General features: G+C 54.9%; 1 protein-coding gene across 2 annotated transcripts in view; it reads left to right on the top strand.

The window, feature by feature from the left end:
• The window catches only part of CERS4 (ceramide synthase 4), a 32,065-nt gene extending 20,018 nt beyond the window's left edge, over window positions 1-12,047 (top strand). Inside the window, exons 2-12 of one of the 2 annotated variants that reach the window (XR_004526055.2) lie at window positions 3,323-3,496; window positions 5,731-5,848; window positions 6,131-6,249; window positions 6,347-6,404; window positions 6,804-6,854; window positions 7,213-7,305; window positions 7,526-7,654; window positions 7,921-8,027; window positions 8,357-8,403; window positions 9,758-9,914; window positions 10,194-10,344. Coding sequence is in view for 1 of the 2 variants with exons in the window: in XM_033854454.2 (XP_033710345.1) it covers window positions 3,324-3,496; window positions 5,731-5,848; window positions 6,131-6,249; window positions 6,347-6,404; window positions 6,804-6,854; window positions 7,213-7,305; window positions 7,526-7,654; window positions 7,921-8,027; window positions 9,758-9,914; window positions 10,194-10,370 (1,182 nt within the window). In the remaining variant the exon portion in view is untranslated. Of the gene's footprint in view, window positions 1-3,322; window positions 3,497-5,730; window positions 5,849-6,130; window positions 6,250-6,346; window positions 6,405-6,803; window positions 6,855-7,212; window positions 7,306-7,525; window positions 7,655-7,920; window positions 8,028-8,356; window positions 8,404-9,757; window positions 9,915-10,193 lie in introns of both variants that reach the window. The other variant, XM_033854454.2, reaches the window with a different exon arrangement.
• The last annotated feature ends 1,655 nt before the right edge of the window (window positions 12,048-13,702 follow it).

Genomic DNA, 13,702 nt, shown 5'->3' with positions numbered 1-13,702 from the left:
ATAATAATGCACCCTTAATGGTGTCCACATCCTAATCCTGGAACCTGGGGATACGCTACCTAACGTGGCAAAGGGAAAGTGAGGTTGCAGATGGAATTAAGGTTGCTAATCGGCTGACCTTGAGATGGGGAGAACGATCTTGGATTATCTCGGTGGGCCCCCATTCTGGCCTCCAAGGCCACTTCCTGTATGGCAACCAACCCACCCCCCACCCCCCGCCGCTTGCCATCTCACCTAAAATAAAAACACGGGCCATAGAACTCCCAGACTGCACGAAATGGAGTGTAAAATGGTACACCCGCCTCAGAGCACAGTTGCTTATGAAGGAAAACATGCAGAATGACCCAGCAATTCCACTCCTCCGGATGGACCCAGGAGACAGGAAAACTTCTGTTCACACAAGACTCGGATGTGAATGCTCTGAACAGCTTTGCTCGTAATTCCCCAACGCTGAATGCATCCCAAACACCCAGCAACAAGCAAGTGATAACCAATCGTGGTATATTCATTTGGTACCAAAGATCAGGGAATAAGAAAAAAAAGAAGCTCGGGACTTCCCTGGTGGTCCAGTGGTTAAGAATCCACCTTCCAATGCAGGGGTCACGAGTTCGATCCCTGGTCGGGGAACTAAGATCCCACATGCTGCAGGGCAACTAAACCCGCATGCCACAACTACTGAGCCCCAGCGTGTGCGCTCTAGAGCCCACACGCCACAACTAGAGAGAAGCCTGCACGCCGCAACTGAGACCCGGCGCAGCCAAATAAATAAATTTTTTTTTTTTTTTAAAAAAGAAGGAAGCTACTGATCTTGGAACAATAGGGATGAATCTCGAAAATATTACACAAGTGAAAGAAGCTAGACACAAAGACGGGGTTTGTGATTCCATTTATATGAAGTTCTGGAACAGACAAAAGTAATCCCTGATGGAAAAAAAAACGGGAGCAGACGTTACCTTTGGACAGTAGAGATGGAGGCTGACTGGGAAGGGGCCCAAGAGAGAACCTTGTGGAGGGATGGGAGTGTTTGTGGCCGGAGGTTGGTTTACACAGGTGCGTGTATTTGTCAAAACTCAGCAACTGTACAGTTAACATGAATGCATTTTGCTCTAGTAAATTTTACCTTGAAAAAAAAAAAAACACATTCGTCAATATCGAGCTCTCGTTAATGATCTGCCCGCTGAAAATATTTAGGGGTGATGTGACTTGATGTCTGCTGCTTTTAAAATTTTTTTTCTTGAAATATCCTTGATGTACAATGTTGTGTTAGTTTCAGGTGTACAGCAAAGTGATTCAGTTATATATATACACATATATATATTTATTTTTTAGATTCTTTTCCATTATACGTTATTACAAGATATTGAGTGTAGTTCCCTGTGCTATACAGTAGGTCCTTGTTGATTATCTATTTTGTATATAATAGTGTGTATATTTTAATCCTAAACTCCTTATTTATCCCTCCCCCCACCCCAGCTGCTTATTTTGAAATGCACCGAGAAATGCACTGGTGGGTGGATAGAGGGATGGATGGATACGTGGGCAGATGTGTGATGAAGCAATAGACCAAAACGTGAATGGGAGAGTCTGGTGGTGGGTATATAGATGTTCACTGTAAATTCACCTTTTCTGTGGGTTTGAAATTTTTCATCATAAAATGTTGGAGGAGATCATCCAAATTCCACAGGTCCTGCATGACCTGCCCCGTCCCCTCCCCCCGCTCTCCCCTTGCTCACTCTACTCCAGACACACAGGAATCCTCACTGGTCCTCCAACACTCAGTTTTACTCAGTCCTGCCTCAGGGCCTTTGTACCTGCTGCTCATTTCTCTGCAAAGCCCCTCCCAGCCCCCTTTGCAGCACCACTACCTTCTTCTGCACAAACCCAGGCCCTCCTCACCTCTAGGTCTCAGCTCAGAGGGTGTATGAGCTGAGACCTAGCTCAGACCTTCCTTGGTAAATCGCACCACCCTGTTTCTTTTCTACCAGGCCCATCGCACTGTGTTATTTATTTAGGAGTCTGTTTACTTGTGTATTGGTTGCCTCCCCCTGCTGGGCTGTGAGCTTCATGGTGACAGGAATGTGTCTGCTCTGTTCCCTGCTTGTGTCCCCAACATCCAGCCCCAGGCTGGCATGGACAAGCCACTCAGAGGGTATCTCGTGGATGGATGGATGGATGAGTGGATGGGTGGGTGGATGAACAGGTGGATGGACAGATGGCTGTACGCATAGAGGTACAGGTGGGCAGGCAGATGGCTGGCTGGATGAGCGGATTACAGGTGGATGGATGGACGGATGGGTGGATGAGTAGATGGACAGTGGGTGGGTGGATGGATGGATGGACAGACAGGTAGATGGATGGATGGATAGGCGGATGGATGGATGGGAAGATGGACAGATAGGTGGGTGGGTGGATAGATGGCAGCCTGGCTGGCTGGCTGGCTGGGTAGGTGTACAGGTGGGCAAGCAGACGGTATGGCTGAATGGATGAACAGATGAATAGGTGGACTGATGAACAGATGAGTAGATGGACAATGGGTGGGTGGGTGGATGGATGGACAAACAAATGAATGAACAAACTTTGCAAGTGGGCACCAGTGTGGGGTTGGGGCACTTAGTCTTAAATCTTGGGAACAGGAGAAGCTATGTGGGCTCCTCAGGACAGCTGGGCCCCACTGCAGCTCCCCAGCAGCCCTTGGTGGAAAGTTGGCCCACCTCGGCCACTGCTTCAGTATCTGGCAGCAAGCTCGATCACGCAGTAGGCTGTCTCGCCCAGCTGCAGCCGGGCTCGTGGGATAGCGAGCGAGAGAGCCGACATTCACACCTCAAGGGGAGTCCGTGTGCGGACGGTCGGCCAGGGAGAGAATTGTGGATTTCCTTAAATCCTTCATCTTTGGGGTGTATCAGAGGCACCTTCCCACAGTGGCAGAAAACCTTCCCGGACATTTTGAGAACTCCAGTTCGTGACCCCGATCGGCCACTCCCTTGATTCTGGCCAACGTTCTCTTGTCTGTAGAGTACAGAATAATAACTCCTGTCATGAGCTATATTTAAGGGTCAGTAAGCACTGGGCTAAGCACTTCGTGTGCCGTGTCAGGCTGGGCTGAGAGGTGGGTATTACTGTCCCTATTTTACAGATGAACTTGAGATTCAGAGAGGTCAGGTCATTTGCCTGAGGACACCCAGCCCAAGTCTGTCCTTAACACTGGCTCTAATAAACTTCAGGTTGCTAGGCGCTGGGGGGTGTGAGGGCGAGGTGCTGGGCCCTCCCACTCTACCTGTCCTGTGTGCAGAGTTCTCCATTAACTGGACCCCTGTGTCCACAGTATGTGGTCCAGCCTGAATGAGTGGCTATGGCAGGAGAGGTTCTGGCTACCACCCAACAACTCATGGGCTGTACTGGAGGACCGCGATGGCCTGGTCTACGCCCACCCCCGGGACATGCTGATGGCCCTGCCCCTGGCTCTGGCCCTGGTGGCCGTGCGCTTCACCTTCGAGAGGTGAGTGTCCGCTGTGCCCTGGCAGGTTGACCCCGTCATCGCTCGTGTGTGCGCAGCACCCGCCCTGTGCTCTCCCATCTGTGTGATTTCATCCTCATGTGTCCCCGGACGGAGCCTGGCTTTGAGTCAGAGTGCTTTTCTGGGCTTCATCCTGCCCCCAGCTGCCGCCACCCCCACTCCGATGGTCTCTGATGCCTGGAATGCTGGCGGCAGCTCAGGTCTGGGTGTGCTAGCATCTTCAGAAAACAAGTGGGGGCCCTGGAGGGGACGTGCCTGCTTGGCTGACCTAGGATGGGTCTGCAGAGGCCAGTGAGTCAGCGAAGGAACTCCTGCCCACTCCCTCCTCCCTCTGCCCTGTATGGGCACCTCTCCCCCATCCCCACCTCCTGTCCTCTCCCTTACCACCTTTTTCTCCCGCTCCCCTTTCTAGCCAAAGGAAGGGGCATAGGCACTCCAGCCCCCCCCCCCCCGCTTTGGGGCCCTCCCTCCACTCACCCCCAGCCTCCTGCAGCCTGGCCCCCGGCCCCCGAGTGTATGCCGCCTGCCCAGGTTCCCAGCGCCCTCCTGGCTGCCAGACCCCGTGGATTTTTAGTCATTTCTCATGTGACCCAAACGCTGCCCCGAACTGGAGTTCCTCCTCCTTCTCTGGCTGTCCAGCTCTTGGGTCCCTTCCCTCTGACCTAGGTGGTCCCACCCTTTTCTACCTGACTAATGCTGCGGCCACAGCTCCCAGACCTGCCTTGCCCCCATGGCCAACCCCCACCGGGCCTGCCCCCGCTTCCCCCGGCTTCCCCCTCCATGCCTGAGGGCCCCTCCCCCTCCCCTCCCTCCAGGTCCCCCACCTTCTTTGCAACCCTCTGGCCTTTGCACTCACTCCCCTGCAGTTCCTTCAAGGCTGGGTTCCAGGGAAGCCTGCCCTGACCCTCTCCCCACAAAGCCCTTAACCCCCTCTGGCCCTCACTTCGGGTCCTTCCCTCTGTCCCACTCTTTGACCACAGGGACGTGCGAGCGTTCTACACTTTGCTTTGACTCTCCCACTCACGAGGAGCTTCCTAGGGTCTGGGCTCCCAGGACACAGGCTGGACATGGGGAACCCAGGGCATGTCCACTGACACTGCATTTACCAGACACACTTTGGGTTCTTCCTCTGTGCCACCCATTGCTCTAAGCAGTTTGTTTGTCTTAACTCAGCCCTCACCCAGTGAGGTGGTACTGTTATTATCCCCATTTTACAGAAGAGGAAATGGAGGCACAGAGAGGTCAAATGACCTGCCTGAGGTCACACAGCAGGTAGTTCAGCGAGGATCGAGGCTTTGCCTGAGGGATTCTGGGAGGCCCAGTTCAGCCAGGCCTTGAAGGCTGGGTCTATTTTCCCACCTATTTAGCCAGTGGCTCCAGCTGAGGTGGCAGTGTTAACTCCTCCCAAAGGCATCCCTTGCCTTTCTAAAGGGCAGTGGGGTTGGAAGTAGCTTTTCTGGGGTCAAACAAAGGCAGAGGTTTTCCCTGTTAAGGGAAAATGAATCCTGGGTTTGCCATTCACTTGCTGTGTCACCTTGAGCGTGTTTCTGGCCTCTCTGAGCCTCAGTTTGCCCATCAGGACAATGGGAACAATAATAGTGTTAAGTGAGCCAGCACACGAGGTGGACTTGGACGCATGCTTGGCAGATCCTAAGTGTCCAGTAAATGGCAGTCATGTCCCAACCCCACCCCCGCCTGCCCCCCACCACAATTGAGTCTGGAATAACTTCCTTGCTGGGCTGCTCTGAGCCTCAGTTTCCCCCAATGAAAGGTGATATTAGGATGGTGGACATGCAGTTTGGTCCCGACCCCTGGTCTTGAGGGCCCCTCTGTGGGCAATGTGGTAACTGACTCACCAGGGTCCCGGCTCCTCCAAGTGTGCACAAGGGGTGGGGGGGATGCTGGGTGGAGGGAGGCCTGAGAAGAAGCAGACCTGCTTCTGCCCATGCAGGGGGCCCCCAGCCTGGTAGAGGGGCGGATCAGGACCCAGGCCATCATGAGACAGGCATCGAGGGGACTCTCATCCCTGGTTTGGGATGGAGTGAAGGTGCCTGGGTACCACCAAAGTTGTTCATGCCCCACCTTGAAGACCAATCCAGCTTCCTCTCTGGGCGCAGTGCAACAGCCAGGCTATCACCTCCAGGGTCCTAAAATGCGGCCCAGTGAGCCCCCGTTTCCCCACCTGGACTGACAAGCTGTGTCTCCCCTACACCCAGATTCATAGGCCTGCCCCTGAGCCGGTGGCTGGGTGTGCGGAACCAGAACAGGAGGCCGGTGAAGCCCAATGCCACGCTGGAGAAACACTTCCTTATGGAAGGGCAGAGACCCACAGAGGTGAGATCCCCGACCCCCTCCTCCCTCCCCATTGGCCTGCTTGGGTCCCCTGGGGGAGGTTCTAGAGGGGGTGTTTGTGAGCAGAGCTGGGTTTTTATAAGGCCTCTTTTTGGGGAGACCCCCACCCTGTGAAACCCCCTACTCCCCCATCTCCAAAGGTAGAGCACCCCACAGGCGAGGTCTGGGGCTATGGGGGGGGGGAGCAGAGCTGGGTCCTGCCTGTCCTGGGACAGGGGCAGGAGGCCACCTCTGTGACCCTGGCCCCCATCACTCCCTCCCCAGCCCCAGATGAGCCTCCTGGCGACCCAGTGTGGGCTCACCCTGCGACAGACCCAACACTGGTTCCGGAGACGCCGGAACCAGGACCGGCCCTGCCTGACCAAGAAGTTCTGTGAGGCCAGGTAAGCCCAGGGTGGGGCCGGGAAGGGGGAGTCTGGGGGTGCGGCGGGGGGTCTGGTCCTTTGGCAGCTGCCTCAGGGGCTCCCTCCCCGCCTGCAGCTGGAGGTTCGCATTCTATCTGTGCTCCTTCATCGGTGGAATCTCGGTTCTTTACCACGTGAGTGTACCTGACAGCTCACCTGCCCTATCCCTCGAGCACCTCGTATGCGCTGGGCCTGGATTGGACTGGGAAGGGGTGTGTGGGGTTCGGGCAGAGGGGGAAGCATGTGCCAAGGCACAGAGAGGGAGGGTGGAGGGAATGAGGCCAGGTCGTGGTGAATGTTCACTCCATGGGTGCCTGTTGAGAGGACCTACTGTGTGTCGGGGCTGGGGATTCTGAATCAGCCCCTGGTCTACAGTGAGAGCGGAGTTGCAACCAGGCAGGAAACAGCCGGCCTGAGTGACAGCAGCATGTCAAGGGCCAGGGAGGCCTGAGGAGGCCCCAGGCCTGGGGTTGGGGGGTTGGGGGGGCTGGGTTCTAACCTCTGGACAACTTCAGACTCCCGTGTCCCCGCAGGAATCGTGGCTGTGGACGCCGGTAATGTGCTGGGACAGTTACCCACAGCAGGTGAGTGGGAGGGGTGGTGTTTGGAGGCTAGTGGGAGGATCAGGGCAGAGTTCCTGTGGCCACAGGCAAGAGCGCCAAAGCTGGAGATCACACCATCATTCCCCCCCCCCCGAATCCCACTCTATTCTTTGGCTCCCGTGTGGAATGGAGAGGGGCCAGGAGTCAGGACACCCTGGAAGCAGGAGCTGCCACAAAACCACTGCCCTTGATTACCTCTAAGGATGGGGAGCTCATGCCTTCCTCACTCATTGGGATTCATGTGTCATGGGTTTGAGCAAATAGGGAGGGCCCTACCCCATGCCCCATGTCCTGTGGGAACCTCCACTCCCCACAGCTAACCCTGCACTCCCTGCCACAGCCCCTGAAGCCGGCCCTGTACCACTGGTATCTCCTGGAGCTGAGTTTCTACCTCTCTCTGCTGATCACGCTGCCCTTCGACACCAAGCGCAAGGTGAGGCCAGGCCAAGAGTCTGGCCTGGGGCGGTCGTGACCCAGTTCCAGGAGGAGAGGGGTGGCCTCACCCCACTCCCAGAGACCCTTGGTGTCTCAGGCAGGAGGCGTAGGGTCCACATGCCAAGCAACCCCCTGGGAGGGCCTGCTCCCAGCCCTGCGGGGTGGGGCCGCTCCGGCCCCCCAGCCTCATCCCGTCTATGACCCTCCGTCTCCCGCAGGATTTCAAGGAGCAGGTGGCACATCACTTTGTGACCATCACCCTGATCGTCTTCTCCTACAGCACGAATCTGCTGCGCATCGGCTCTCTGGTGCTGCTATTGCACGACTCCTCCGACTACCTGCTGGAGGTGCGCCTGGCGCAGCCCGACCCCTCCCAGCCCCCCGCCCTCCCAGGTGCCCCTGGTGTTGAGGCCCACCCCCTGTCAGTCTTCCTGGGAGGTGAGGCCCAAGCCCCATCATCCGCAGACCACGCACCCCAACTCACTTGGCCCAGGCAGAGGCACCTTTTCCCTGGGCAGAGGCCCCGCCCTTTCTCGGCCCCGCCCCGCCCTTCCCGCCGTGCTTCCGCCGCAGCCCCACCCCCAGGTCTATTTCTCTCTGCTGTCCCCTCCAGGCCTGTAAGTTGTTCAACTACACGCACTGGCGGCGCGTGTGCGACGCTCTCTTCATCATCTTCTCGTTGGTCTTCTTCTACACTCGCCTCGTGCTCTTCCCCACCCAGTGAGTCAGCCCTCCCGCCGGGGGTTGGGGAGGTGGGGGCCGGCGGTAAGGCGGAGATCCAAGCCCGCCTCACCCTCCGTTCCTCGGTTCCCGGGTTCCCCGATCCAGATAGCTGGGGTGTGGGCTGGGAGGTTTCCAGGAGGAGGCAAGGAAGGGTGTCCCCGGCACAGGGCGCAGCATATACAAAGGCCCAGAGGTAGGAGAAACAGAAAACTGGGCTTAGTCATCATGCCCTGCCGCGTGCCTGGAACATGGGTTGGGAGACAGCGTCGGGCCCCACGCGCTAAAGTCTTTGCCCGGCAATTTGATGAGCCTGTTGCAACAAGCAGAGGGAACAACATGAAGGTCCCTGCTCACCTGGAGCTGACACTGGCAGGTGGGGAAATATAATAAGGCAAACAAGTAGACTGCAGAATATGTGAGGCAGTGATCGTGCTAAAGGGAAAAAAAGTTGGGAAGGTCACAGGAACTGTGTGGATAGCTGGAAATAGGGTGGTCGGAGAAGGCCTCACTGACAGCGTTCATATAGAGACTGCAGGGAGGTGAGGGAGAAAACTACTGATCACAGTGGGAAGAGCACCTGCAAAGGCCCTGAGGCAGGACCGTGCCCAGCATGTCGGAGGAACAAAGAGGAGGCCCGTGTGGCAGGACCAGAGTGAGCAAGAGGGAGAGAGCGAGGGGAGAGCACAGAGCTGACGAGAGAGAGTATGCAAGGTCTTATAGGCCTTGGGGAGAAGTTGGCCTTTTATCCCAAGCCAGGTGGGAGCCCTGGAGGGTTCTGAGCAGAGGATGGGGGGAACCTGACTCGAGTACTCACAGGCTCCCTCTGGTGGCTCCGGGGGGAATAGCCGGTAAGAGGTTGGAGCAGGAGCTGGGGGACCAGGGAGGAGGCGACAGCACTGGTCCAGGTGGGCAATGTTGGGGCTCGACCAATGCAGTCGAGAGAAGTGGGTGGACTCGGGGATGACTCAAGGGTCATGAGATGGGAACGGGCTCAGAGTTACTGCTTGAGGATCAGGAGCTTAGCTCTGGCTGCGCCGGGTTTGAGGGGCCTGCAACATGCCCCTCAGGCACCACCACCGAAAAGTGGAGGAAGCAGTCGACACCAGCCTGGGGCTCTGGGAGAGACGTTCATGTCCAGTGTTTGCAGTCGCGAGACTGGACAGGGTCACCGAAGACCAGGTGTGGATAGAGAGGCCCAGTCCTGGGGCCCCCTGATGTTTGCAGGTCGGGGGAGCCTGCAGAGGAGATGGAGAGGGAGAAGCCATGAAGTGGTCTCATGGGAGTGTGGGTCCCTGCAGGCACGTGAGGAAAGAACATGAGGAGGAGGGAGGCCAGCCGGGTGCCTGCTGTCTGATCAAGGCGGGTCACTGATGACCCTACAGCTGATCTGGGTGAAGGTGGTAGTGGGAGGGAAGGGGGAGGGATCTGAGAAGGTGTGAAAGGACCACCCAGGAGAGCTGCTGGGACACTAAGCACCCCCTTGGGGTTTACAGTCACGACCGGCCAGTTGTCCAGCTTGTTCATTCTTTGAATTTAACATAACCAGGTGGGGGGGGGTACTTAAATGCCCAGCTGAAGGGCACAGGTATCATTCTTCGGGGGTGGGTAATGGGGAGCTATAGAAGGTTCTGGAGCAGGGAAGGTCACGCAAGTTAGAGATTCCTAGGACTGGGGGCAACAGCAGCCAGTGAACCCCTGCCTCTCTCCCTCCTGCCCACCCACCGTAGGATCCTCTACACCACATACTACGAGTCCATTGCCAACTCGGGCCCCTTCTTCGGCTACTACTTTTTCAACGTGCTTCTGATGACGCTACAGCTGCTGCACGTGTTCTGGTCTTGCCTTATCCTTCGCATGATCTACAGCTTCATAAAGAAAGGCCAGGTAGGCGGTCCAATGGTTAAGGCTCCCCACCTTGTCAATGGAGGGGGTGTGGGTTCGATCCCTGGTCGGGGAACTAAGATCCCACATGCCGTGCACGTAGCCCAAAACTTTTTATAAATAAATATTAAATAAGTAAATACATATAAAATAATTTTTAAAAAAGAAAGAAAAAGAAAGACCAGGTAGGGCCGGGCAAGGGTTGGCTAGCTTGTGCCTCCCTGGAGCCCCCAGCCCAGCCCAGCCCCGCCCCGAGCCTCTTCCCTTCTCCCTGTTCCCCAGATGGAGAAGGATGTTCGCAGCGACGTGGAAGAGTCAGACTCCAGTGATGGGGAGGCAGCCCAGGAGTACCCGCAGCTGAAGAACAGGGCGGCTCACCGGCCCGGAGCAGCCCCCACCGATGGCCCTCGGAGCCGGGCAGCCAGGCGGATGGCCAACGGGCACACGCCAGCCACGTAGCCGGCCGAGGACTGACCACAAGGGGCTGCCCCAGCACCCGGCAGCTCGGATTCGTGGGGCGGCTGGACTGGGGACCCTTGGGCCGATTCTGTGGAGACAGGGAGGGCCCCACCCCAGGGACTGATGACCTGTCTCCAGCCCCTTCCTTCTGCCCACCCTCTCTCCTTCCCTCAGGCAAATGGACAGAGCTGCAGCCGGGGGAGAGGGGGGTACAGGCAGCCCGGCAACTGTGAAGAGCCCCAGGCTGAAAGGGGGTCCAATAAAACTTGACCGGAGCCAACTTCTCTGCCTGAGAGCTTGTGTCCCTGTCACAGCTCCTCATCCATCCCCAGAGGCCCCAAGGCAGCCAGGACTTACATACCTCACCAATGGGTCACTCACTGCCACCCCAAGACACAGGCCCACCCCCAGGGGACCCAGACAGTGCGCAGCGCGTGGGGACCCCCTGGGGTGAGTCCCCACCTCCCAGCAGAGCCTCAGCCAAGCTACCTCCTTCCACCCCAGGGCAGCCCTTGGTCAGCTACTCACAGACCTTGCGTACAGATGAGCAGGTGCTGGGCTCAGACAGGTGGAGTCCTTTGCCCAAAGTCACACAGGTCCAAACAGAAGGGCGAAGGGGAGACTCACACCTGTTCCTGCAGCCCCTGCTCAAGCCTGGCAGATCCCCATCCTCAGGGTCCCCAGGACCTCCCTGGAGACAGTGAAATAGGACTTCGTGGGAGGGCAACTTCCTGCAGGCTTCCCAAGGGTTCAGCCGGCTGATTTCACTGTCTCCTCAGGAGCTCTGCAGGAGGGTGCCCCCCACACACACCCCAGAAATCACTGCCACAAGGTCCCACGCAGGGCCAGAATGTGCTGCCTTCAGGGGAACACCAGAGACAGGAGTCGGAGAAGAGAGAGAAAGGGTGGGGGGACGGGTCTCACCTTCTGTGCTTCTCAACAGAGGAGAGGATGGGAGCGGGGAGAGATGGCAGAGAGGAGAAAGGTCCCTGCTGTGTCTCCACTGAGAAACAAGGATGGAGGGAGAGGAAGGTGTTGCATGTGATCCAGCAATCCCACTCCTGGGCATATATCTGGACAAAACTATAACTCAAAAAGATACATGCACCCCCCCCATGTTCATAGCAGCACTATTCACAATACCAAGACGTGGAAACAACCTAAATGTCCATCAACAGATGAATGGAATAAGATGCGGCACATATATACAATGGAATGTTACTCAGTCATAAAAAAGAAGGAATAATGCCATTTGCAGCCACGTGGATGGACCTAGAGGTCATCATACGAAGTTAAGTCACTAAGAAAAAGACAAATATCATACAATATCACTTACATGTAGAATCTAAAAACAAGGATAGACATGAACTTATCTACAAAACAGTAAGAGACCACAGACATAGAAAAACAAGCCTGTCGTTACCAAAGGTGGGGGGAGGGATAAATTAGGAGTTTGAGATTGGCAGATGCAAGCTGTTATATATAGAATGGGTAAACAACAAGGTCCTACTGTATAGCACAGGGAACTGTATTCAATATCCTGTGATAAACCGTAATGGAAAAGAATATGAAAAAGAATGTATGTGTATGTATAACTGAATCACTTTGCTGTACAACAGAAATTAACACGACATTGTAAATCAACCATACTTCAATAAAATAAAAATGTTTTAAAAAGAGGCAGGTGTTAGAATCACTGGAAAGAGGGACTGGAAAGATGAGAGAGGAGGGAACAATTAGAAGAGCTGAGATGTCATGGGAAGTAGGAAACAAACAGGAAAAGAGGAAGGGACAGTGGGGGAGGTGGAAGAAAAGGCGGCATTGGAGAGACACCGGAGATGAGAGGGGAGAGAGCAGACTAGGAGCTTGGAGGATGTGATGTCAGAAGATGGTGAGACCTGGAGGGAAGAAAGGGAGAGGAAAGAAGAGAGAGAAACGGGAAAAGAGGAGAATACCGAGGTGTGAAGGGGTTCTCAGACAGAAATGTGAAAGAAGAAATGTGAAGAGAGGGAGAAGTAGATCCTCGGAGGAGGAGCGAGGGATGAAAAATGAGCAGGTGGTCCACGGGAGGGAGATGCGAATGGCTTGGAAGCAGATAAAAAGATGCTCAGTCTCACTCCATTTGAGCGAAGCGCAAATTAAACCTACAATGAAATGCCAATTCTCCCTGGCTATCCCCGGCAAAAATACAGAGTGACAGCATCCTCTGTCGGTGAGATTTGCAGGGAAAACGCCTCTGTCCTGGAACATGCCCCTCCCACCACCACCACCCTATCCTCTTTATCCCTAAAAATACGTCTAGATCTTCCTAGTACACCTACAACTCAGTAGAAGGACAACCGACCTAAAAATAGGAGCAAAACCCACCATGGACACTTACAGAAGAGAAGATACTTATGGCCAATAAACGTATGAAGACATACTCAAATCTCAGTGATAATCAGGAAAATGCAAAGCAAGGTGGTGAGGTACCATTTTAAGCCCATTCAACTGGCAAAAATAAACTGGCCAGGGAATTCCCTGGAGGTCCACTGGTTAGGACTCCACGCTTCCACTGCAAGGGGCACGGGTTTGATCGCTGGTCGAGGAACCCCGTATGCCACATGGGGTGGCCAAAAAATAATAATAATAATTTTTTAAAAATAATAAATTGGCCAAAGCAAGTATTGGAGAAGATGGGAATCAATAACCTCACATATATTACTGGGGAGGGGGGAGTGTAAATTGCTACAATCATTTTGGAAAACCACTCACCATCATGTCAAATTGTTGACCGTTCTATGAAGTTCAAAAGCAACTCAAACAAGATGATGTATTGTTTAGGCATACACATCTATCTAGAAGAATTATTTCTTTAATAAACAGAAAACATAAACACAAAATTCAGAACTTATCAAAGTTACCTTTGATTTGGGGAGGGGGATGGCACCCAGGTAGATATAAATTACTGTCACTGTTCTAACTTTTGAGGTTGTGAGGTATAGTGACAGATACTCATTTTATTGTTAATAAATACAACTTAAGGGACTTCCCTGGTGGCGCAGTGGTTGGGAATCCACCTGCCAATGCGGGGGACACGGGTTCAATCCCTGGTCTGGGAAGATCCCATATGCCGCAGAGCAACTAAGCCCGTGCACCACAACTACTGAGCCTGCACTCTAGAGCCTGTGAGCCACAACTACCGAGCCCACGTGCCACAACTACTGAAGCCCACCCGCCTAGAGCCCGTGCTCTGCAACAAGAGAAGCCACCACAACGAGAAGCCCACACACCACAATGAAGAGTAGCCCCCACTCGCCGCAACTAGAGAAAGCCGGCGCGGCAACGAAGAC

This window comes from Tursiops truncatus, chromosome 3, assembly GCF_011762595.2.
Source record: "Tursiops truncatus isolate mTurTru1 chromosome 3, mTurTru1.mat.Y, whole genome shotgun sequence".
NCBI classification, from domain to species: domain Eukaryota; kingdom Metazoa; phylum Chordata; class Mammalia; order Artiodactyla; family Delphinidae; genus Tursiops; species Tursiops truncatus.
The sequence above is the reverse complement of the archived record's forward strand: the minus strand, read 5'-3'. Positions and strand labels throughout refer to the sequence as shown.